The sequence below is a fragment of the Manis pentadactyla genome, chromosome 12 (assembly GCF_030020395.1).
Source record: "Manis pentadactyla isolate mManPen7 chromosome 12, mManPen7.hap1, whole genome shotgun sequence".
NCBI classification, from domain to species: domain Eukaryota; kingdom Metazoa; phylum Chordata; class Mammalia; order Pholidota; family Manidae; genus Manis; species Manis pentadactyla.
In genome coordinates, this window is record NC_080030.1 from 14,569,193 (window position 1) to 14,594,681 (window position 25,489).

Sequence of the window (25,489 nt, forward strand, 5' to 3'; positions counted from 1 at the left end):
AAAAGAAAATCTGAATCTGTCACAAGACCTGCTCTCTTCCAGACCTGTAAACAAGGAAAAGAATTTTGAGACCGTGTGTTAGGCAGCATTGCTGCAAAAACCAATGAATACAACCTATAGCTCTGCATAGATAGGGATATAGTGTGGGTGCAAATATATAAGAAGCTCAAATACTGGTGCAAGCTAGAAAAAGAGAAAAACGCCAAATGTTAACAGTGGTTGGCCTTGGAAGATGGATGGGTGAGCTGCCCAAGTCAGAGAATCAATCATATCACCTTCAACAACAGCAGCAATGACCATGGGATTAATAGGCTCGTATTTCTGAAAAGTTCAGGGAGTAGATTAGCTTCAGGCACAGTTGGATTCAGGTGCTTGATGTACGTTGTCAGAATACCATCTCTCTCTTGCCACTGAAATTTCATTCTCAGGCAGGCTAACCGCTCATGGAGGGCATCATGGACCCTGATCATTCTGGGCTGCCTTTTTTTTTTTTTTTAAGTTTATCTATACTGATGGAAAATGCTCATCTCTTTTGTGCTAGCTCCAGCCCAAATCCTGGCATTATCAGATTGGCTCAGCTTGGGTCAGGTTCCTACTCTTGAACCAATCTCAGAAGTCAGGGGATGGGGTCCTCCTGAGGGGTGAGCTTGTCCAGGAGCTACAGATGCAATCAGCCTTGTTCTAGCTACATGGAATGAGCAATGTAAGTGGGGCGGGTGGTTTTCCAAAGGAAAATCAGGCTGTTGTTACCAGAAAGAAAGGGGGTCATGAGTGTTGCACAGTTAAAAACAGTATCTATCTGAAGACAAGTAGTGACTCTCTAGCATCTTACTATGCTGATGGACAGTGACTGTAATGGGGTATGTGATGGGGACTTGGTAATGGGGGGAGTCTAGTAACCACAATGTTGCTCATGTAAGTGTATATTAATGATACCAAAAAAAAACCAAACTGAAAGGGTAATAAAAAAAACAGTATCTATCTACCACAATGGGTACTTTTATTACTCTGTATATTTTATAACTGATGAGTACAGGGACAGGAAATAGATCATGACTGCCTTGGGCTGAAGGTTTGGGAAGGGGTTCATTACAAAGGGTCAGGAGGGCACCGTTTGGGGAGATGGAACTGTTGGGTTTTTGGTTTTGTGACAGTCCCCTGATTGTGTGCATTTCTCAAACCTTGTAGAACAGTACATAATTAAGGGTGAATTCGACTGGAGATAAATGATGCCTCAATTAAAAAAAAGTCCTTTAGAAAAAGAGCATTTTTGTTGTCATAACAACCCTGCAGGAATCAGGCACAATTATTCCATTTTTCCAGCCAGCTGTGGTGAGAGGTGTCTGCCCTTTGCAGTCCCACTTCCCGTATCTTCATTCACTCTGAATCCATTGCTGCTTGCCTGGAAACCCCACCACTCAAATTGCCTCTCAAATTGTTCTGGCCAAGGTCACTAGTGACCTCAGGTTTGCTCAAGCCCATGGCTAATTTTCAGCCTTACTTTCTTTGACCATCTTTACCACGTGGCCTTGGAGGTGCTGCCACCATGGAACTCCTCCTCCGGTCCGTGGCTTTGGTGATTCTGCTCTGTCGTGCGGCCTGTGGCTGTCCTCGGTTGCTTCTCTATCCTGTCCGTCCCCATTTGCCTGTCCTGCCTCTTCTCTTTCTCCCCATGCTCCCTGAGGGAGCTCATCCACCCCTTGGCACCGTCACTTCTATACTCATAGCTTCCAAGTCTGTTTTATGTCACATGTCTACTCCCCATTTACCTGGATTTCCAGGGTAACACCCATCCATTGATTTTGCAGCCTCCAAAAAATGACATTAAAGGGGATCGTTTTTTTTAAAGTTTCCAGGACAAACTTATAGCTCAGTGCTACTGTCACTAAGTTTCTGGCCACTTATTTGCCTTCACGTTTTTTTCAGTCCATTCATCTACCGATGGACGCTTGGATGGTTTCAGTATTCTTACTATTGTGAATAACGCTGCAATGAATATGGGAGTGGTTATAAGAACAATAATAAATAACACTTATTGCATGCTTACGGTGTGCCAGGTACTACACGTGTATCATCTCATTTCCTCACACCTGTCCTGTATTCAAGGTCCCTGATTTTTCCCATTTTACAGATGAGAAAACGGAGAGACTCAGAGGGATTAAATACCTTGCCCAAGAGCGTGCAGTCAGCAAGAAGCAGAGCCAGTCTCACATAGCCAAGCCTGGCGCTATGCACTCTGCCATCACGTGGTAGATGCTTAGTGAACATGTGAACATGAGTAAATGGATGGATGCAGAGGTAGAAGGACGAAGTCAGTGCGTAGCCAGTAAGGATCTATGGGGCTCTGACGGCTTTGTGAAGACTGGCCCTGGGTTCTGTGAGAGACTCATTGGATGCTTGATCTTGCGTTATTCTGCATTATTTCCCATTTATCATCATCATCATTTTGCTCAGATTACTTTTAGCTTCTGCTCCACATTTCCAAAAACTTTTCAAATAAATATAAGCATGCATATTTAGATTTCAAAATATTTTCATAATATGAATACAAACATGATTAACACAACTTTGCCCTCCCAACAGATTACAGCAATGTATATGCCCACATCCTAGCCCACACAGGATATTATAAAAGAAGTGTTTTTTTTAAATGTACAGAGACAAGACAAGCTTCCCTGTGACCTTCCTGGGCTGCTAGACAAAGTTTCCCTGATATCCATTCCCCAGGGTGTGGTCCTGGATAAGGTCCAGCTCTATATAAGGAATGTCAATTCCTATTCACCATCTATTCCCCAAAGACATGAGGTCACACGCTTGTGCTCTCTGAGCTGCTGTAGTGCCATGTTGCCTGTCTACACCCTGACTCTTGGCCATTTCTTCTCTGGGCAGCCTTTTATTTCTTTAGCTCTCACTCATCCCTGTACATTTGTATGACATCATTAACCATCAGGGAAAGGCAAATGAAAACCCCAGTGAGACATCACCACACCCCACTAGAATGGCTGCCATGAGAAAGAAGGTATCAAGGGCTGGAGAGGCTGGAGTGTGACATGCCCAGCCTGGCAGCTTCTTACGGAGTTCAACGTACACTCACCCGATGACCCAGCAATTCCACTCTTGGGTATTTACCCAGGAAAAATGAAAACACAAGTCCACACAAAGGCTTTTATGTGAACATTCATAGCAGCTTTATTTATAATAGCCAAACACCATCAAAAAGTTGAATATCTATCAACACATGCCTGGACCAACCATGATCCATCCATACAACAGAATATAATAAAAAGATAACAGATGCTGATAAACTCACCAACATGGGTGTGTCTCCACAGCATTACGTTGAGTGAAAGCAGTTGGACACACTGCATGAGTCCATTTATATATAATTACAGAAGAGGTGAGTTTGAGCTGCAGTGACAGAAAACAGATCAGGAGGTATCTGGGAACGGGGAGGAGAGTGTGGACCATACAGGAGGCACCAGGGAGTGTTTGGGATGATGGAAATGCTCTGAATCTTGGGGGGATGGTGGTGGTTACAGGGCATAAACACTACTAAAAACTCACCACACTGGACACTCCAGATGGGTGCATTGTATCACAGGCATAAATTATATGCCTCGGTCAAGAATAATTATGGATGCCACTGGATGGAACAGTGAGTATTCAGAGACCCAAAATACAATGGGTCATGCTAGATAGAAATTTTTTTCTCACGTAACAGCTTGAAGGTAAGTAGATGTCTTAGATAAGTAGATGATTCTATTCCTTTGAGATCATCCAAGACCCAAGTTCCTTCTATCTTGTGGTTTTGTATTCTCCCAGGGTGTCGTCCTCATGTGCATGGTTGCAGCTGGTCACCACTTCCACAGTGCAGCCTATGTGAGTGTGGGAAGAGAGAAAGTCCAGGACAAGTGAATTCCTTTTAAGCAGGTAAGCTGGTAGTTGCACACATTACTTCTGCTCATTGATGGTCATTGGTAAATATAAACATTAGCAACTTCTTCCTGAATGCATCTCCTCAGGCAAGGGAAACAAAAGCAAAAATGAAAACATGGGACTACATCAAACTAAAAAGCTGTGTACAGCAAAGAACACCATCAACAAAACAAAAAGGCATCCTACGGAATGGGAGAATATATTTGTAAATGACATATCCAACAAGGGGTTAACATCCAAAATATATAAAGAACTCACACACCTCAACACCCAAAAAGCAAATAACCCGATTAAAAAATGGGCAGAGGATATGAAGAGACACTTCTCCAAAGAAGAAATTCAGATGGCCAACAGGCACATGAAAAGATGCTCCATGTCACTACTCATCAGGGAAATGCAAATTAAAACCACAGTGAGATATCACCTCACACCAGTAAGGATGGCCAGCATTGAAACGACTAACAGCAAATGCTGGTGAGAATGCAGAGAAAGGGGAACCCTCCTACACTGCTGCTGGGAATTTAAGCTAATTCAACCATGTGGAAAGCAATATGGAGGTTCCTTAAAAAACTAAAAATAGAAATACCATTTGACCCAGAATCCCACTCCTTTGAATTTACCCAAAGAATACAAATTCTCAGATTAAAAAAGACATATGTACCCCTATGTTTATAGCAGCACTATTTACAACAGCCAAGATATGGAAGCAACCTAAGTGTCCATCAGTAGATGAATGGATAAAGAAGAGGAGGTACATATACACAATGGAATACTACTCAGCCATAAGAAAGAAAGAAATCCTATTATTTGCATGAACATGGATGGAGCTGGAGGATATTATGCTCAGTGAAATAAACCAGGCAGAGAAAGACAAGTGCCAAATGATTTCCCTCATTTGTGGATTATAACACCAAAGCAAAACTGAAGGAACAAAACAGCAGCAGACTCAGAGACTCCAAGAAGGGACTAGTGGTTACCAAAGGGGAGGGGTGTGGGAAGGCGGGTGGGGAGGGAGAAGGGGATTGAGGGGTATTATTTAGTGCACATGGTGTTGGGGGAGTCACAGGGAAAACGGTGTAGCACAGAGAAGGCAAATAGTCAATCTGTGGCATCTTACTACACTGATGGACAGTGACTGCAATGGGGTTTGGGTGGGGAATTGATAATATGGGTAAATGTAACAACCACGTTGTTTTTTCATGTGAAACCTTCATAAGAGTGTATATCAATAATACCTTAATAAAAAATTTAAAAAACAACAAAAAAACAAAAAGCAGGATATAAACCAGCATCAACAGTGTGGCCCTGCTTATGTCAAAATATGTTTGAATTAAAAACTGCTAGAAAAGTCCATCAAAATGCAAACAGCATGTGTCTCTGGGTGGCAGGGTTACAGTGACTGATTTTTCTTTGCTTTCCTCTCCTTTCTTTTTTGTATCATCTACCAGGTATACAAATTCTCTTTAGAAAAAAAGGGCAATACAAGTTATTTTTTATGAAGCACAAAGTTCTGTGGATGACTAGCCTTTAGTATTAAACAGCAGGGCCTTCTGGTGATCCTGGCTCTGTACTCACACTGTGTATGAGGGACACACACAGGAGGGATGGGAAAGAAGATGCGGACAATGAAAGACAAGAAAACACAGACGGGCAGCAGGTCCAGCCAGTGAACCTCACTTGAAAACCACCCATAAAACGGTAGGGGATGTTACACAGCAGTCTAAAATGCTGGCTCTTGATAAACAGATAAACAAAACAGGTTCTGTCCATACAGTGGAATATTATTCAGCCACGAAAAGGAATGAAGTCCTGACATGTGCTACAATGTGGATTAATGTTGAGAACACTGTGCTGAGTGAAAGAAGCCAAATAAAAAGTCTGCATGTCACGGTATACGGAAGATTTAGAATATGCAAATATATAGAGGCAGATAATATCTTGGTGGTTGCCAAGGGGCTGGAAGCTGGGGAAATGGGGAGTGATTGCTAATGGAATAGGGTTTTTTGGGGGGGTGATAAAATATTCTGGATTTAGATAGTGGCCATGGTTACATAGTGCTGTGAATGTACTAAAAATTGTAAGTTGCACAGTTTAACAGATAAATTTTATGGCATGTAAAATCTAAAAACTATGTTGGTTCTAAAGATTAGTAATGCAGGAGAAAAGCTTTTCTTTTAAAAAGTGGAAAGGAAATCAGCACACACAATTGTTCACAACTTCCTAAAACAAAGCAAAGATGTGGGAGGAGGACTATGTATCAAAGTGGTAGTCTTAAGCTAACTTGAATGTTTCTTATTTCTTCATTGAGAAATCATAAAACCTGGCTTTCTACACGTTTACAGTAGGAAAAACCATCTTATTTCCAAAGGTACCTGCATTCAGGTACTGCATTCAGATACTCTAACTTATTTCTGTTGTTTTTTGCTTTCTCTCTGAGAGACCCTAACCTCCTTGGTATTCACAGTTGGTTTACACATACACACACACACACACGCACACGTAAATAGTTTCATGTTTAATATATTGTGTATACTTAGCTAGGTTATTTACTCTTCTGTTTGCTTAATGCCAATTTCTAACTGCCTCAACTGCATTTATAAGCTTTCTAGAAGGAATGTATAGTGTCCTTCCCTTTCTCTTCTCAAGGCCCCAAAGGGCTCGGTTCTAAGCCTTTCATCATCAGGCACCGCTGGGGCAGACCTTTCATCGTCCAGGAAGGCGCATGCTCCTGCTAAACTCGTGCCCCATCAGCTGGAGCAGAACCTTGCACAGAAGCTGCGTTTGCAGAGTGACCTGTGCTTCCTTCTGTTTTCCGTTCCCTTCACTCACACCGAGTCTCTCCTGATCCCAGGATGGGGAATCTGCTTAGGAACCGTCGTTTCACAGATCCACCTGCCTTGTTGTCGCCCCCGAGTCTTCCTGTTCCTGCCAGGGGGAGTTGCTGTAGTGCTGTTGGCACCTTTGACATGCCAGGCCCTGCTCGCATGCATGGTCTTGGGGCACCGTCCCATTGGGTCCGCAAAAAACCCATGAGGTAGGAACCACTTCCCATCTGCCAATGACGATGCTGACAGGGGTTCTCAGCGTCACGGTCACACAGAGGAAAGAGGCAAGGCTGGTTCCTAAACACTGTGCTTCCTTCCCAGGGAAGTTGTAGTTGATAACTTTCTACACATTTTGGTGATTTAAAAAACCTGGTTTTTTAAAAAAGTTACCTTGGTTTCAAGGTATAAGAATCCTTGAAATACTCTCAGTCCTGGATGGAATCTTCCAGGCATGAAAGGTTTTCTGATTCTGCCCTTCCGTCCCTCATGGCTCATGCTGGCCCTGTGGTGACCCTTATTTTCCCTGGGGGCCCTAGGGTGACCCCAGGGACTTCTGGTTAGGTCATTCATTCACATCCCTGCTCCATCTACAGGCCACCCAGCAGTGAGGGAAGTCTCACTTTGACTGCTTTGCCATCATGAGTAGGGAAACATTAAAAGTGTTTTTTAATGTTATAGAGTAAAACATGGATAAGGTAGCAACTTTGGGTAAGGTGACACCTTGGGTACGGTTTCCTGCATCCTTTATTTGTGAGACCGGTATGTTCTCTGATGTCTGTATATTTTTGGCTTGTGAATTGATGTTGCAAGTGTTACAGAGATACAAAAGAGAAACCTTGATTGACAGCTGTTTGAGCCCTGGGGAAGTGACTGACTGGCCCTGACACAGCTTCATGGCAGGGGACCTCTCAAGGCATCAGCGACACTGATGTCGGAGCAGGAAGCAGTGATGTTTGGAGACAGGGAAATGTTTGATGATGGTTAGGGGTCAGGGCTTGGTGTTTCCAAGGCATAAGCCTCAGTTCTGTGGCATTTGCACATAAGGAAGCCCTCATTTCTCAGTGGTCCCAGGTAAAGTCATTGTTCATGTAGCAGATGTTTCCTGGGCATCTCCCCTGTGTCAGCCCTATGCCAGGCACTGGGGACACAGCACTGATGGAGGAGGCATGTCGTGGGGCTTTATCTAATGTCCCCCGTTTGCGTGTTTAAGGCAGGCGCCACAGTACACACACACTAGAATGGTGCCAGGTTGTAGCCCTGGGAAGTGGGTATTAGGGACCGCAAGGACCCAGCTCCTCACAGGACTTAAAGCGTTGCTAATTCATATGTACGTCCACACCTTGAACCCCAGCCCCCAAAGCAGGGCTCCTGATATCCCATCTGTGCTGGCAGACGACCCCTTCCAGGAAGTTTGTCTTAAGTCTTTGGACAAGTTACTTGCTGGCTTGCCTGGTGGTTGCTGAGAGCCTCAGGGAGATGCGAGGCCCCCTCTTCAGCCCTAGTGCAGAACGGAGGGAGCTGGCAGAGATGGCATCTCACCATTAACGGACACATCTGGCCTATGAAGAAGAGATTCAGTGGGGTCCATCTGATCGGTAGATGCTAACCACACAGAGCCCCCAAAGGAGAAGGGTCGGAAAGCCACTGCTGTGAGACGGGCCCGTGTGGGCCGAGCCTGAGCTAAGCGGCACAGGCGGAGGTGTTGCAGGAGAAGTGGGAGAGGCGGGGTGCTCCCCAGGATGGCTGGATGTGTCTTTGTGGGCTGTCCCCAGCTCCGGATTCAGAGTGTGACTTGTGCAATGGGGAGGGCGTCCCTGGGCTGGAGATGCTAGGGCCGCTTCTCTGCTCCGAGCTGCAGGGCTGTACCTCCTGTCTCATCACCGTGCTCACCTCTGTTGGGGTGCAGCAGCACAGGAAGGGGCAGCTGTATTCTAGGTCCCAAGGCCTGACCAGGCCTGACTCAAGCTCATCTGTGTGTGGTGGTTTGCCCAGCCTGCTCCACCGTGGCCCCCTGAGCTGGTCTGGTCTGTGAGAGCCACCTGGAGCCCCAAGTGGAAGGGGGATGCCCCTCACGGGCTGCTGAGGGAGTTTAGATTTTATGTGGTGTAAGATGAATAGCACTTTAAGTTGCTTAATGATTAGGCACTTACTGTGTACCAGTGGGGTAAATCCCACAGACACACTCGTGATACTCACAGTTCAGTGCATAAGGCTGAGGGGTCAGGTAGAGGAGCGAGGTCTACAGCATCTGTGGGAGCCCAGAGGAAGAACTCCTAACTGTGGCAAGCAAGGGTCTCAAAGGCAACTTCTCTGAAGCTGTAATCTGAGAGCTAAGCCTTGAGGGTCCATCAGGAGTTTGTCCAGAGGAGAAAATGGTGCTGAAGGAACAGCATTTGCAAAAGCCAGATGTGGGGAGAGTGGCTGGGGGCCGGGGTGGCTGGACCCTTACTGACGGCCACATGCTTTGTTTGTTGGCTCATTCATTTATGTTGAACCCACCTCAGGGCCTTTGCACTATTGTTCCTTCTGCCTGAAACATCCTTTTCCCAGAATAGCATGTGGCTCAATCCCTCATCTCCTTCCATTCTTTGCTCAAACATCACCTCCTCCAAGAAGCCTGTCCTGACCACCCTGTATAAAATTGTGAACCCCATCCCTGGCTTCTGATCCCCCTTCTCCTGTTCTGTTTTTTTATCAGCATTTATCTTCAAACATCTTATCTAACTTTCTGGTTGTTTATGCTTTTTGTTTGTTGTCCCCATTTAGAGTGTAAGCTCCCCCAGGGCAGAAATGTTGTCCTGTCTTGTCCCCTGCTGTAGCCCCAGCTCCAAGCATAGGACCTGTAACACAATAGGGTCTCAACACATGCTTCGTGAGTGAATTCCTTTGCTCAGTGTCCTGTTGAGGGAGTATTGCGAGAAACAAAGCTCTCCCTTGGTCCCCTAGGTCTCACAATCTCTGTGCTCGTGAGGTGACAAGCACATAAAGTACCCAATAAACCGTTGGATGTCACTGGGCAAGTGGTTGGCTCTTTTGGAATTTAGTCTCCTAATCAGAGAGTGGGACACACCCAAGCTCTCCCCATTTGAGCTGTGTGGACGATCAGACTTCTCTTCTTACGTCCCACTCCCCAGTCTTTCTCCACTCACAGAAGGCACTTGTAAACACCTGAGTCTGGCATGTCCTGCTCAGAAACCTCCATGCTTCTCATTTCACTTACAGCAAAAGCCAAGGGCTTCGTACAGCCCACAAAGTCTTGCAGGACCTGCCCTCACCTCCTCCCACCCTTCCCCTCTAGCACTCTGTGGTCTTCTCACCAGAACCTGTCAATCCCACACCCGTCTCAGGGCCTTTGCACTGGTGCTTCCATCACCTGCATCGTCTCACCTAAACATCTACATGACTCTCTCCCTCACCTCCTCTAAGTCTTTACTCAAATGTCACTTTCTCAGGTGACACTGGGTCTAAAACCACTGTTCCCTTCTTTCCCCGCATTTCCCATCTGTCTTCTCGGTGACATTGTTTCCAGAAGTTTCACCACATTCTAACAGATGACATCATGTTCCTATTTATTCTGCTTCTTGTCTGTCTCCCCCACTGGAACATCAGCAACTGGAGGACAGAGGTCTTTGTTTCTCTTGCTGCTGGGCCTCATTGCTAAGAACCCAGTAAGTTCTCAATACCTAGTCTTTGAACAAATGCAGTGCAGAGAAAGCAGTTTGCACAGGGCTCCCCGACCGGCATATTGATGGGAGCCTTAGTGAAAGGGAGGTAATGTAATGACCTCCACATTGCACACTTTGGGGCTCAAAGTTTGACCATTTTGGACCCAAGCCTGGATAGAGGTCAAAGGTTGATGTGTCTAGCCCACTCCTGTGGATCAAAGGCTCAACTGCCAGTGACCTCTGTCCCCAGTGGCGTGGGGCCTGTGTCAGCCTAGCAGCCTGGAGAGGATCTCTGCTGGTCACTGGCATGATAACAATTTAGGGAGTACACATCGAAAGCTGGAGACCCCCCGGATCTGGCTCCCTATGACTATGCAAGGGTTTCTGCAAACACTAGAGGTCAAGCCTGCGATATTAGGGAGCAGCCCTCCGATAGGAGGTGCAAGGTGTGCATGCAGGCTTGATGGGAGGAATCTGACCTTTGGGGTGACAGATGTTTAAAGTGTCCCCCCACCAAGTGCCGACACATCTGCTACATGTTTGTTTGCAACTCAGTTTGTGGGTAACCGCTGTGCAGCCCATGAGGACAAGGAGTCTGCTGCTGAAGCATCCTGCCCCTGGGGATGGGCCTGCTTTGCATAGATTCGCCATGGTCCCCGGCCATTCAGCTACCATGGGGCATGGGCAAAAGGCGGCCAGCTCTCCAGCCAGGCTTTGGCGGAGAATCAGACCTGCTCAGGGCTTGAATCCATGGGCAGGGCCCCTGGGCTCTCCTGGGCCTCAGTTTCCTCCTCTGTAAGGTAGGGGCTTAATTGGCCCTCCCTCACATGCTTCATATCAGCCTGGAGCCTCCGTTCCCTCAGATCGTGGCTGAGCGCTGGCCCTTCGTATGACATCTCCCTTGCCCACTGTCTTCTGCCCAGATTTAGCCATTGGCAGGCACAGAGGGTAGGTGGGAGGTTAGGAGCATGGGAGAAGCTTGTTGGGTATTTCTCCCCATTAGCTTCGGCAGCACCTCCCAATGGACACGGCCTCCCTATCTACTCACTTCTAGAGTCTCACCCCTCCTCCACTTCAGGTTCTCATCTGTGTCGCCAGTCGCTGTATTAAATGTCCTCTGTACTGTACATTCCCCTTTCCCTGAGTAGACCCTGACTGATGTAAGGCAACTGTGAAGGGTTTTGTTTGTTTTTGTCTGAAGACACAATTTAAGTAAAATAAAGTGTGTTCAGTATACAGTTCTGCCTGTTTCCACAAACATATTTAATCATGTAACCACCACCACAAAGCAGCTACAGAATGTTTTGGTCACCAAAACTCCCCTCCCACCCCCCATGCCCTTTCGTGTCCCTCCCTCCCTCCATTCCCAGGTGCTGCCAACCACCGGCGCTGTCCCTATAGGGTGGGCTTTTCTAGAACGTCATAGAAATGGGATCATACATGTGGCCTTTGGATCTGGCTTTTTTCCTCATTATAATGTGTTGGTGACTTTTAATTTTGATAATTTGTTGTAGACTTGTGACAATTTGACAAACACATTCTTTTCTCTAGCTTGCTTTATTTTAAGAATACGGTAAGTAACACATAGAACATACAAACTACATGTTTCCCAGCTGTTTCTGTTATCAGTGAGGCTTCCAGTCAGCAGTAGGCTAGTAGTAGTTAAGTTTGGGGGAGTCAAAAGTTGTACTCAGTTTTTTGACTGTGTGCGTGTGTGTGTAGGGTGGCTGTTGGTGCCTCTAAACCCCGCATTGTTAAAGGGTCAGCTGTATTCCTGAGTGGTCCTCTTTATAAGGATGGCCTCAGTTTGTCTATTTGTTCCCTAGTGGAGGATCTGCTGTGAGCTTTTGAGGAGCTGATATTTGTAGTGTTTGGGACAGTAACTGACACAGTATTTTTTTTTTTTTGAGAGGGCATCTCTCATATTTATTGATCAAATGGTTGTTAACAACAATAAAATTCTGTATAGGGGACTCAATGCACAATCATTAATCAACCCCAAGCCTAATTCTCAACAGTCTCCAATCTTCTGAAGCGAACAAGTTCTTACATGGAGAACAAATTCTTACATAGTCAATAAGTTCTTACATGGTGAACAGTGCAAGGGCAGTCATCACAGAAACTTTCGGTTTTGATCACGCATCATGAACTATAAACAATCAAGTCAGATATGATTATTCGTTTGATTTTTATACTTGATTTATATGTGAATCCCACATTTCTTCCTTATTATTATTATTTTAAATAAAATGCTGAAGTGGTAGGTAGATGCAAGATAAAGGTAGAAAACATAGTTTAGTGTTGTAAGAGAGCAAATGTAGATGATCAGGTGTGTGCCTATAGACTAAGTATTAATCCAAGCTAGACAAGGGCAACAAAACATCCACGGATGCAAAAGATTTCTCTCAAAACAGGGGGGGTGAGGTTCTAAGCCTCACCTCTGTTGATCTCCAATTGCTCACCTGATGGCCCCCCTGCGACTGTACCTGTCTTAGGTTGTTACTCCCTTGAGGAATCTTACCCGTCTCTGGCTAACCAGTTGTCTTCCGGGGCCATACAGGGAAATGTAAAGTTGGTAAGTGAGAGAGAAGCAATATTCTTTGAAAAGGTTAGCTTTTTCTGACACAGTATTTATGTGTCAACTGTTATTATGATGCTGGGGGAAGGGGGCTCTGGCATTCCCCTCTCCCCTCACTGTGCAAAAAAGGGAGCCCACCCTTGCCAAGCTGGAAGGGCCAAAGATGCATCTGGTATCCTCATGTCAGGGACTGGCCTCCACCCCTTCCCTGAAGCCAAGAGCAGGCCCTGAGCCCATGGATGAGACGAGGCCGCTGCAGCCTGCCCAGATCACCATCTGGAAAGTCTCCAGGCAGCAGCTGGGGCCCCTCCTCCCAGGGCTGGGGCTGATGAGAAAGTTGGGACTTGTCTCAGACACTTCTCTTCATTCAGAGCCTCCTGCCAAAAGCCTGCCAAAGTGGGGTCTGGGCCTCATTGACTGGGGGGAGTTCACAGTATTTGGGGTATAGAATCAGAGGTCAGAGGGTTCCCTCACCTCTGGATTACCAAGACGAGCATTCCACTTCTCCCCAGTGACCGATGTGTTCCTGGGTGGTGAATACTGACCTCCTGACTCCCTGGGGCAGGGATTCTAGAGGAACCAGGGGGCAGAGAGCTCTAGTTTACATCCCACCCTACTGCCTGCTTCCGCTCCTCCAGCTTTAAAATGGGGTGATGAGGACAAGGCTGCCCTGTGGAGACTGTGGCAGGATCAGTGGTTGCCGGGGGTCAGGGAGGCGGGAGGGATGCCTAAGCAAAGCAGAGGATTTGGGGAGCAGTCACGATGGATGCATGTCATTCTACATCTGTCCAAACCCACAGAATGGACAACAGCAGGAGTGAGCCCCAGTGTAAACTTGGGGTGATAAATCCCTGTGGGTTCATCAGTAGTAACCAATGCACCCCCCTTGATGGGGGAGGCGGTACATGTGTGGGGGCAGGTGGCGCATGGGAAATCTCTGTACTTTCCATTTTGCTGTAGCCTAAAACTGTTCTAAAAAATAAAGTCTATAAAAAAATGGAATGATTGCCTTCATCCGAAAGAACTGAAGCACATTACTGATATTATAGTCAATACACGAAACAATTTTATATTATTTTCAAACAATTAAATAAAAAATAGCAGGATTATGAAAATAATAATACCCACCTCCTGGGTGGTGAGGATTCATAGAGCCACACCCAGCCCCCTGGTCTGTGTGGGGTAAGCCTTAGCCATTATTGTCAGTGGCCCTGTAATTATGCGGCGCTGGTCCAAGCCTCTTCCCTCTCCTATTTGTCCCCTGCCCAGGAGGTCCCCAAGAAAAGGGGCCCCTTTCCTTCCTCTCACTCAGCGGCTCCCCTAGGGCAGGACCCAGCTTTCTCCTTGACCCCCCCAGGCCATCAGGAAGTCTAGGCCTCCAGCGTTTTCTAGTTCTCCAGCCAGTTCCCTCAGCTGACCAGCGGAGACCTCGCATTGCCCCAGAAGTAGGAGACGGGAGGGGCAGGGTTGTGGGGAAGAGAGAGGCGGAAGTCGTCTATTGGTGCATCTGCGTGTCCCTGGGGCTATCACCTTTGTCTAGGATCAGTCGCCCTAACAGACAGCCGGATATGTCTGTGGCCTTGACATCACCCCCACCCCCAGGTCCCTGGTGGAGGCGGGAGAGGAGATGGCAAACTGCTGAGCTAGCCAAGCAAGCGTAGGGGGGCACTTCCTCCCCAGCCTTCAGGTCCCCGCAGAAGGCTTGAGATTTCCGCTCCGATAGCTCCTCAGCCAGGAGAGGACCCAGTTTTCTTTGTGTTTTGTCCCCTGTGGGTTGAACACCTGGTTTCTAGAGGTTGTCCAGGCAACACACTCTGCTTGGCAGAGGATTCGGTGAGGTTTTGCCAAGGTCTGAGTGGCTCCCAGGATCTGGCCCGGAACCAAAAGGACACTGAAACCTGACTGAAGAAAAGGGGCGAAGTTACTCTCTGGCTTTTCTGGTCTCCCCATCAAAGCCCTGCTACCCTGTGTTAGAATTGTCTGGATTCTTCTTTATCTCCTCCAATGACTGTCAGGTTTGGATGGCAGAAACCAATGAAGCATTGCTAGACTAGCACTATATGAATATATATGCTGCATACATATTTGTAGCATTCATGTATTGGTTCTTAATATTTATTTGCTAGTAACTTAGACAGGTTTATTCTTAGTAGAAATGTATTTAATAATGATATGTTGACTCATAACCCTGCTGTTGATTAATGTCATTAATCCTAGCAATGTTATTGCTTATTGATATTATTTATTATCATTATTATTACAGGAGCGATTTTACAACTGGAAGCCTGGTGATTTGTTACCCTGTATTTGATTTTTTCTGTGCCTTGGTGATTTTTTGAATTGGTAATAGGAGGTAAAATTTTCAAACAGTCCCCTGAGGTACACCATGAAAAGTCTGGCCCCCTCTTCTCACCTGTTTCCCTGCCCCCCCAGGTCCTCCTGAGGGTAACCACCGTGACGATGTCTTGTGCCTTCTCCCGGAGGAGATGGCCTGTGAGTCCACAGGCAAATGTGTGTGTATTTATACACCCCTTATAAGTACACCCAGAAATGCAAGCAAGCAAGGCACGCTGGTCTACATTGGGCTTTTTTCAACTTACTGGTGAAGGTAGTTTCACATCAAAGTTACTCCATTTTTACTTTGCAATAGGCATCAACAGATCAATTTTAATTTTCTTTTTTGCTTTTCAATCCTGTTTACAACGTATAATGTACATACAGGAGAGTACACAGAGCTTCCACGTTCTTTTCATTGGTTGCATTGTCTGGGTACAAGCAACCTTGTTTTTTTTTTTTATCAGCTTGATTGAAGCATCACTTACATACAAAATTGTACGATACTTAAAGTACACATTGTGATATTTTCCTCTCCTTTTTTACATTTTAAAAAAATTGAAATAGAGTAGATATACGATATTATATTGGTTTCAGGGGTACAACATGGTGATTCGACAGTTACATACATTTCTAAATGCTCACCATAAGTGCAGTTAGTCTGTCATCACACAAAGATATTACAATATTGTCGACTATATTCCCAATGCTATACTTTCCATCATGATGATTTGATATACGGATACATGGTGAAAGAATTTCCCCCATCTAGTTTAACACACCTATCACTGTGACATCTATCTTTCGTGTGTGTGTGTGAAAATATTGGAAGTTCCACTCTCTTAGCAAGTTTCAGTTATACCACGTGGTATTATTAACTATAGTCACCATGTTTGACATTAGATCCTCAGGCCTTACCTATTCACACACCTGCTGCCATGCCCCAGCCTGTGGCACCTGCCTACTCTCGGTTTTTATGTGTGACCTTTTTTTTTTTTTTTACGATGCCACATATAAGTGATACCATGAGATATTTGTCTTTCTCTCTCGTACTTATTTCACTTAGTATAATGCCCTCAAAGTTCATTCATGTCAAAAATGACAGGATTTCCTTCTTTCTCATGGCTGAATAATATTCCATTGTATATATCGCCGCCTCTTTATCCATTCATCCATCATTGGACATTTAGGTGGTTTCCCTGTCTGGGCTATTGTGAATAATGCTGCAATTAACATGAGAGTGCAAATACCCTTTTTCATTATTAGCTTTTCAACACTCTTTACTGAAGTATAATATACATAGAGACAACTGCCCCTGCCCTTTCCCTCCTTTCCATTACATGTCTGAGCATCAAGCAGTCTTCATTTGTAATTTAATTTATGGTTGGCATAGGGCACATATACACATGTTACAAAGGCCAAAAGGTACAGAAAAGTTAGAGAGTGAAAGCAGCCTCCCTCCCACACCCTCTTCTCTATTTTTTAATACATCTCCCAGGAGATTGAGCAGTTTCCTCTTTCCTGAAATATTCTGGATGTTCTAAGCACATACAGGGGTAGAACATCAGCTCCAAGCGGACAGGGAGTCTTGTCTGTTTTGCTCCAATATATCTCCAGCCTGCTAGAATAGTGTCTGGCACACAGTGGGTGCTTAATGTATTTGGCAAATAAACATATAAGCAGATTGTGTATACATTTTCACCAGTAGTACCTTCCCAAAAGGCTGTCTCTCTCACCTGGATTTCAGCTCCATGAGGGTGAGGACTTTTTTTCTTTTTTCTGTTTCGTCATAGCAGGCCCACGGGGTGCACCAGAAACCTTTGTGGAAGGAATGAGGGGCTCTCCCACCTAGCACGCCGTCTGTGATGATTTTACACACTCACACCAGTAAACGTAGGTGTGTCTCATTCCCGAGAGATTCCCGGCAAAATCTGAAGGAGAGAAGAAAGCAACGAAAGGACCGGATAGAAAATTGGACCCCTACTTGGAGGCAGGGCGCAACCTGGGTCTGCTGGTCTTCCACAGCGCAAGACCCATCCACAGGGGAAGGGTGCTGTTGGGTGCTCCAGTCTTCTAGACAAGACAGGGCAGCACCTGAATTCTGAGGTCTTATCAAGGCGAAAACCTATTCTGATTCTGAAGTGATGCGTGGCCCATAATAGGAACTTGATTATTTATTGCCTGAACGCACAGTAGGTGCTTGATGCCTATTTGCTGCATTGATACATATACACAGTGGGGACTTCGCGGCCCCTTCGTTGAGTAAAAGAAGTGGATCCCATTCTCTCCTCCGATGTCAGAGTTCCAGGCATGGACCAAGAATGTATCTGCAATTAAGGACGGTCGTTTCACGTGGAGGCTACCTGGCAGGAGCGAAGTGACGTCACGGGGTTGCGTGATGTCATGCGCTGGCCGGTTCTCACGGGTGGGGGCTGGGAGGGGCTGGGCGGGAGGTGGGGGGTGCGGACAAAGGGACCCCGCGCGCCTCCCCAGCCGGCCCCCGTGAGCGCCTCGGCGGGCCGGCCACATCTGGAATTCATTGCAGCAGCGCCGGAAAGGGGAGGAGAGGAGGGCGGGGCGACCGGGGGGCTGAGGCGGCGCCTCTCCCCGCCCCCCTCTGTTCCCGGTCCCCAGCCCCGGGACTCAGCCGAGCCCGGCGGGCAGCCCTAGCCCCAGCCGTGGCCGTCCCGGGGACGCAGACGCCACAGCCCCTCCGGCCAGGGTAGGGACCCGGGCCGGCCTAGCCAGGTGAGCATGTGTGGCGAGCGGGAGGCAGAAAGGGCGGGCCCCGGGCCCCTGAGGTCGCGGGATCGGAGCTGGTGGGCCCGGCCAGGGGTCGGGGGGCGCACTGGGGCGCGCACGCGCCGCCCGGGCTCCTGCTGCACCGAGGGAGTGGTCCCTGTGAGCCCTCTCCGCGACTGCAGGCGGCCCCCGCTGCCTCGGCCGCGAACCCCTAGACTGAGCTCCCCGCCTTCCCCAGCGGCAGGAAGTTGGCGCCGAGGAGAAGGCGGAATCCGAGCACTTTCGGCCGGAGACTGGGAGGCAGGATGGCGTGCCCGGGGACCGAAGGCTTGGGGAATGTGCATGAGGGGCATGGCGCCCCTCCTGCCTGACTCAGGCTGGGTAGGGACGAAAGGTGCAGCGCACCGCCGACCCACCAGGACAAGGGGCGGAGCCCCGGGGGAGAGCCGTCGCACACGCTTGCACAGCGGGCTCCCTGCCTCAGTTTCCCCGAGTAGTTCGTCTCCTCCAGTCCCGGCTTGGGGGCGTGGCTTTGTTCTGGAAGGAAAGGGAACGTGACTAAGTGCTCCAGTGCTTCTTCTTTCCTTTGGGGCCCGGAGATGCTACGCGCGTGGCGTGGGACCCGCGTGGTCCGGGGGCCCAACAGAGCGACGGAACCTTGCCCTCTCCTTGGGCACGAGTTGACTCACCCGGGGATTTCCACCCCCTCCCCCGACTCTGCCAGTCAGACGCTCTAGGCGCCACGCTCTAAGCCCACGGTCCCCCGCGTGGCGCGACGCGGGTGCCGCACTCGCGATGCGGCTGCTGCCGGGATCTCCCCCCACCCTATCCCCAACCCTCCAAGAATATCTAGGCGGGAACCCTGCACCTAGTGGAGGGATGAAGGGAATCCCCCACCCCCACTTGGAGAGGTGGGGTCCCGTGCGTGTGGCTGTCGCAGGAGAGGAGGCGCGGCCCAAAGCAGGGCGAATGTGGATACCGCGCATTCCACGGCCAGATAAGGAGGCTGAGACTGCAGCGGAGAGCAGGGGCGGGTCCTGCCAATGTCTCCACGGAGCCGCGCTTGGCTTCGCCTGGTGGGGGAACCTGCCAGGCATCAGAGGTTCTCTAGCCTCCTTTGCTCTTTTTTGGGGCTGCTCTGAGTTTAGGAGCCTCCTGCCCTTGGGGGGCCCACTGAGGTCTTGTTTTTTCAATCATTCATTCATTCATCTCTCCCATATTCCCTCCCTCACAAACGTTTTCTGAGCACCTTCTGTATACCAGGCATCATTCCATAGGGGCTGAAAACAGGCTTGGCCGCTGGCCTCTGACACATTCTACCATGGAAGCCAAGCAGAGAACAAGAAATACAATAATAATCTCAGAAAATGGCAAGTGCTGTGAAAATAATAAATCAAGACACTGTGCTAGAAAGGCTTGGGGAAGGCAGCTGTGGTAGGCTGGTGGCCAGAGGAGGCCCCTCTGAGCAAGTGACCTGAACACTGAAACTGACAGGTGAGGAGACAGTTATTCAAGGATTTCGGGGAAGGGTGTGCCAGGTGGAGGAACAGCAGCAGCAAAGGTACTGAGGTAGAGATGGGGTGGCACGCGGGAGGCCAGAGTGCTTGGAGTGGAGTGACCCTAGGAGAGAGTGGGAGGAAGCCAGATGGGCAAGGGCCAGGCCATTTTGAGCAGTAGGGAGCATGGAAGAATTTGCAGCTGGGAACTGACATTGGTGTTATACATTAAAAAGCTCCCCCTGGCTGCTGCTTAGAGAATGGCAGGGTAGGGGGGTTCCTGACTCCTGAAGGGAAACCAAAAGAAAAATTGCCAAAAGGATTAGTCTGCAGCCCTAGGGCAAGGGGCATGGAATCGGTGAATGACAGGGAACTGTCAGTACAGGGCCTGCCTCAGTGGACCTAGGGGGAGGGGCTCCTGGAAGCCGCGGAGGCTTCCTCCAGCCTTCCTTTCTCCTTATCTCCCACTGAACAGTCGTGGTCTGTCTCTTTTCCCTTCTCTTCAAACCCTGTCCCTTGTCGCTCTTACTCCATTCCCGGCCTGGCTATTCCCTTGTTCTGAGCCGGGTGATATCCGGGAGGAAGCCCAGGCTGCCTTGGTGGAGGTGAACAGGAGACAGGCCCTGGGAGCCTGCTGTCCCGGCACAGGGAGGGGAAGCAAGCTAGGCCTATATCTCCCCGGGGGGTAACTCTTCCTGGTCCCAAACTCGGGGCCCAGTTTCCTCGTTCTGGAAAACACGAACCTGACTTAAGCTTCGTCTCTGGCAAAGTCCTGGAGGGAAGGATGAGAAAAGGGAGGCAGTGGGCCTCAGTTCCCCTTCTCTTACTGGGAGAGCCACCCCTCCTTCCGAGGATGCCATGACAGCCTACTGGAGCCATAGAAAGTGAGTGTCTATAGTCTTCCCCTTAGGGAAGAAAACAGGCTTTTTGGTCAATCCCTGGGGTGTGAAGACTGAACCCATTTCTGATTTCCCCAGGAAGTGGCCATAAATCTCTTGGCCGCCAGATGGGAGAAGTGGTGGCCCCGTGCGAGGGGGGTAAAGCAGTGCCTGGCCATGGGACACGCTGTGAGCTTCTCGGGCGCCCACCGTCAAGAGTGCTTTCCAGGCTGGTGAAGAGGGCTTGACTCTCAATTTTGAACCCCAGGCGGGGCCCAGTAGGCCAGGGCAGCCTGGGGGCGTCTGGTTGGGGTGATCCGGCGGTCAGACCGCGGTTCAAACTCTCCCCAGGGACGTCCACATGGCCTTAATCTGTCCTTGCAAAGAAGTGAATTCCAGCTGCCAGCGAAGGACCAGACTCGCCGAGCTGGCTGGAGAGCGCCCCAGCTAGGCCAATCAATGCCGAGGACGAAAAGCTCAGGCCAATAGGCGAATCGCTCAATGCCCTGGGATTGAAAATGGGCCAATCTGAGCTCGCGCTGCTTTTGGCCCGCCGGCGGGTCTGGTAAAGCCCAGGCTCCGGGCAAGCCGACTCCCGGCGGCTGCAGCAGGCAGAGGGCATCAGTGCTTCCCGGGCCCTGTCCTGCACAGGAACAAGGGGCCTCTGTGTGGCGATCTGGGCAGGGCAGCATTCCCTGGGGATGCGCACAAGCCCTTCTCTGTTTCCAAACTAGGACGGGTGCCCCTTCGTCCAGGGGTAGCAGCTGCCTGTCGGGCCAGGGGCCAGGGCGCCCCTCTGAGGGGGTGTCCAGGGACTGAGATGGCTATGTGACCCCGGAAGCCCCCCATCACTCCCAGTCTCACTAGGAACCGGCCTAACCAGCCTTTTCTGGAACGATGTTCCAGGCACGCACGTGGCTTTTGCCGGGCGTGTTTCCAGGGACCTGGGGAGGACACGTCCGACGCCCCCCCAACCCAATAGCTAAAGACTGGAGCTTCCTTCCGGGCTTCTGGTGTGAACAGCAGACACTGCACCAGCTCCTCTGAGACGCCCCCCAAGCTGGGGAGAGGCCGCGATGTAGGCCTCTCATCATCTCTGCCCACGCATCTCTTCCCGCCCCTTCCCCCCATGGCTCGATTCTCCTTGGGGGTAGTGTGTGACTCAGGCTTTCATGGAAACAAATGCCATCTCCCCCTCCTCACGTCCCCTCTCGCTGTGGGGCTGCACGCACCCTCACCGGCTCACATAACTTGAGTGCAGCAGCTGCCCAGTCCCCCAGCCGCCCAGTCCCCCAGCCAAGACCTCCCGGATGGGTCTCATGTGGCTCCCCCATCCCATCACCCCCTCCCAGCTTTCCCCACACCGGATGTGACTGGGGAGACAGGACTCCACCCTGTTTCTTCCAAGAGCCTCACATCTGGATTTCATCCTGGCTGGGGAAGGGGGGTGCCAGTGCCCTGCCCACCCCACTGGGACCCTCTGTCCCAGGGCAGGACTGCATGGTGCTGATGAGAACAGGCTGCTGGGAATCTTGCCTGGCTGGCTTAGTCAATATCCCCTCCCAAAAGATTGGGTGGAGGGCACCTAGGTCCCTGGCTGTGTGTGTGGCAGAAAGAGGGAGCTAAATAGTATGACCTAATATGTACTGAGGGCTTGTTATGTGCTAAAGTTACCTCATGCGTCATTCAACAGGATTTTCCTGTCCCCTCTATGAAGTGGGCTCCCTTCTCCCCACGGCATGGATGAGGACACTGAGGCTGAGAGGTCAGGTGCCTTGCCTGGTCACAGAATGTCAGAGGTGGAGTGGGGTTGAACTACAGATTGACTCAGGTCTGTGACCTCTGGGATGCTCAAACCTCAGGGCTGTCCAGATGTCTCCCCCAGACCTTATCTTTGAAGCACCCATGGCCTCAGGCTTAAACCCAACCTAAAATCCAGGGCAGTGAGTGGTAATGAGCTGGGGCGGTGCTATCGGTGGTGAGCATCCCACTGATAGGTTGGCCTGCAGCATGAGGCCTGAGGCTCTAGTGTATTTGAGAAAGGAGACCCTCCAGGTCCTGCCCAAGGCTCGCTCTCTGGGTAGGTGGGCAAGGCTTCTGGAAGGCCAGTTTGTGTCCTTCCATTTGGGGGAGCTTCTGTTCCTTTGGAAGACAGTGCTGGCTGGAGGTTATAGAAGCTTTGGAGCGGGTCTCTGGCACTGCCACCTACTAGCTTTGAGACTTGGGGACAGTGAATTGACTTCTCTGGGCTTCCCATTTGTAAAGGGACAGTCATGACAATTCTGGTGTCATGTGGCCACTTAGCAAGGAGTGACAGACCTGGGACTTGAGCCACAGGTGTCCAGAGGCAGAGCCTGGCACTGACCTGTCTATGTGTCTATCTCTCTTTTCTCTCTGCAGCTCTCACAGCCCCATGGCCCCAGCCGGCCACTGAGCCCCACCATGGGCAGCCTGTACTCGGAGTACCTAAGCCTCAGCAAGGTCCGGGAACACTATAATTACACCAAGGAGACGCTGGACACGCAGGAGACGCCCTCCCGCCAGGTGGCCTCGGCCCTGATCATAGTTCTCTGCTGCACCATTGTAGTGGAGAATCTGCTAGTGCTCATAGCGGTCGCCCGCAACAGCAAGTTCCATTCTGCCATGTACCTGTTTCTGGGCAACCTGGCCGCCTCGGACCTGCTGGCGGGCGTGGCCTTCATAGCCAATACCTTGCTGTCTGGCCCAGTCACCCTGGGGCTGACCCCTGTGCAGTGGTTTGCCCGCGAGGGCTCTGCCTTCATCACACTTTCCGCCTCTGTCTTCAGCCTCCTGGCCATCGCCATCGAACGGCATGTGGCCATCGCCAAAGTCAAGCTCTATGGCAGCGACAAGAGCTGCCGCATGCTGCTGCTCATCGCAGCCTCGTGGCTCATCTCTCTGGCTCTTGGCGGCCTGCCCATCCTCGGCTGGAACTGCCTGGGCCACCTCAAGGCCTGCTCCACTGTATTGCCGCTCTACGCCAAGCACTACGTGCTCTTCGTGGTGACCATCTTCTCTGTCATCTTATTGGCCATTGTCGCTCTGTACGTCCGCATCTACTGTGTGGTCCGCTCCAGCCATGCTGATGTGGCTGGCCCGCAGACCCTGGCCCTGCTCAAGACAGTCACCATCGTGCTGGGTGTCTTCATCCTCTGCTGGCTGCCTGCCTTTAGCATTCTTCTCCTGGACTACGCCTGTTCCGTCCGGTCCTGTCCTGTCCTCTACAAAGCCCACTACTTCTTTGCTTTTGCTACCCTCAACTCACTGCTTAACCCTGTCATCTACACATGGCGCAGCCGGGACCTGCGGCGGGAGGTACTGCGTCCACTACAGTGCTGGCAGCGGGCAGCAGGGGTGCAGGGACGGAGGGGCGGGACCCCGGGCCACCACCTCCTGCCCCTCCGCAGCTCCAGCTCTCTGGAGAGGGGCACACACATGCCCACATCGCCCACGTTTCTGGAGGGCAACACAGTTGTCTGAGGGGCAAGTGGGCTGACTACCAGGTCACAGTGCAGGGCTCCCTGGAGCTGACTGGACAGAGACATGGGGCTGCCAAGTGATCTGCCTCCGCTCTGCAGACCTGGGCAATATTGAGAACAGTTCACACCTGGGACAGCTGGCTGAGGAGCTGACCAGTTGGATGGCAGAGCTGCAGCAGGGTCCTGGAGGCCAGTGTGGTGACCTGTGTGACCTTGTCAGAACTGGATTGTGGGGAAGCCTGGGGGGCCCTGGAAAGGGCCGGGTGACAGCAGGCGGGTGCTCAAGGGAAGCTCAGAGCGTGAGCAATTTACAGTGTGGTACAAGGGATTTCAACATTTCATGATGTCTGACCTTCTGCTCTGTGCCAGACTCCCCTCCTTGAATTTACCCCCATCACCTTCTTCTGGCCACCTCGGGCGACTCCCCTGGAACCACTGTTCTGAGGGGCTGGAGGTCTCCTCCCTGCCCATCCTGGGTGGCTCTGGCCAACAGTTGCTCGGCCCAAATCCACAGCTTCCCCAAAATACACAAGCTGCCACTTTGACCACTTGTTCCCTTTCCTCTTACTCCACAAGATGCTGAGATGCCAGGAAACCACGGGTGGTGGGGGGTGCTGAACCCCCTTCTTAGACCTCATTGGCCAGTTGCACTATTTGGGGCTCAGAGGAATCACGAAGGGCTGGAAAATCAGGTCTAGGGGCTTTGGGCCTCCCAGTGGGGCAAGGTGGAACTTGAGAAAGTTCTAGAGGAGACACCCAGGACCTCCCACTCCCAACCTACTCCCACCTCCAGTGCCAGCTGAGATCCCAGGTCTCCTAAGGCAGGGCAGCCTTGAGCCCGCTGTGCCTCCTTTTATGTTACATTGGACAGAGGAGTGTGGGGCTGGGGAATGCCAACGACATCTGTGGGGTGCTCGCTGCCCACCTGGCCCCGAAGGACTTGGCTAAATTCCATGGATAGATGGAAGGGACATTGCGGTACAAACATATATTTATGTGTGTCTGTGTGTGTGCGCTCATGGGATGTCTGGGACCCCCTCTCCCCATCACGTTTCCCCAGAATGGATGCTATTCTGTTGTCTTACGTCCATGTTGAAGCTGCCAAAGAGGGTCTGGCCCCTGCAAGGACCCCTTTGAAATTGCTGGCTCATCTCCCCCTGGAGAGCTGAGCTGCAGCTCACTTCGGGGAGGGAAACCGCATGCCTCAAAATGATCAATTGTGAATGCAAAGGCTGGGGGAGGAGGTCTTTGGGGGGCAAGGAGCCAGGTGGGGGCTTGTCGCTCCCCATACTGCTCCCCAGATGCCCCTCATGCCAGAGACCCAGCCCCAGGCCAATAAACGGTTCAATTTCTCTTGCTGGTGCTTGTTGTCTTTTCGGACTTAAGGTGGCAATTCCCCCATTAGTGCCAATGGCCCGTGTGTGGATGGGCAGGGGTGGGTGGCTGTTGCCCAGGGAACATCCTTTGCCAGTCTTCCCATTCCGTCCCCCACCCCCAGCCCTGCCTGAGCCAGGACTGCTGAGGCATCTGAGAAA

The 25,489-nt window shown here is 50.2% G+C and overlaps 1 protein-coding gene and 2 long non-coding RNA genes across 3 annotated transcripts; 2 read left to right on the top strand and 1 right to left on the bottom strand.

The window, feature by feature from the left end:
- The first annotated feature begins 2,130 nt into the window (after positions 1–2,130).
- LOC130679913 (uncharacterized) lies at positions 2,131–4,917 on the top strand. The gene is made up of 4 exons (XR_008992911.1): positions 2,131–2,377; positions 3,333–3,397; positions 3,823–3,930; positions 4,023–4,917. It is a non-coding gene; the product is annotated as an uncharacterized LOC130679913 (long non-coding RNA).
- Positions 4,918–14,119: 9,202 nt separating this feature from the next.
- Positions 14,120–17,797, bottom strand: LOC118921571 (uncharacterized). The gene is made up of 3 exons (XR_005028394.2): positions 17,702–17,797; positions 17,075–17,269; positions 14,120–14,906 (listed from the first exon to the last, which is right to left on the bottom strand). It is a non-coding gene; the product is annotated as an uncharacterized LOC118921571 (long non-coding RNA).
- Positions 17,798–17,933: 136 nt separating this feature from the next.
- S1PR2 (sphingosine-1-phosphate receptor 2) lies at positions 17,934–25,311 on the top strand. Its single transcript, XM_036903394.2, has 2 exons — positions 17,934–18,086; positions 22,855–25,311. The coding sequence occupies exon 2, from the start codon at positions 22,897–22,899 to the stop codon at positions 23,953–23,955; it is 1,059 nt and encodes a 352-aa protein (XP_036759289.2). The 5' UTR covers positions 17,934–18,086; positions 22,855–22,896; the 3' UTR covers positions 23,956–25,311.
- The last annotated feature ends 178 nt before the right edge of the window (positions 25,312–25,489 follow it).

What these genes read in the sequence shown, in the direction of transcription:
- S1PR2 (XM_036903394.2), top strand. Translation starts at nt 22,897, where the DNA reads ATGGGCAGCCTGTACTCGGAGTACCTAAGCCTCAGCAAGGTCCGGGAA.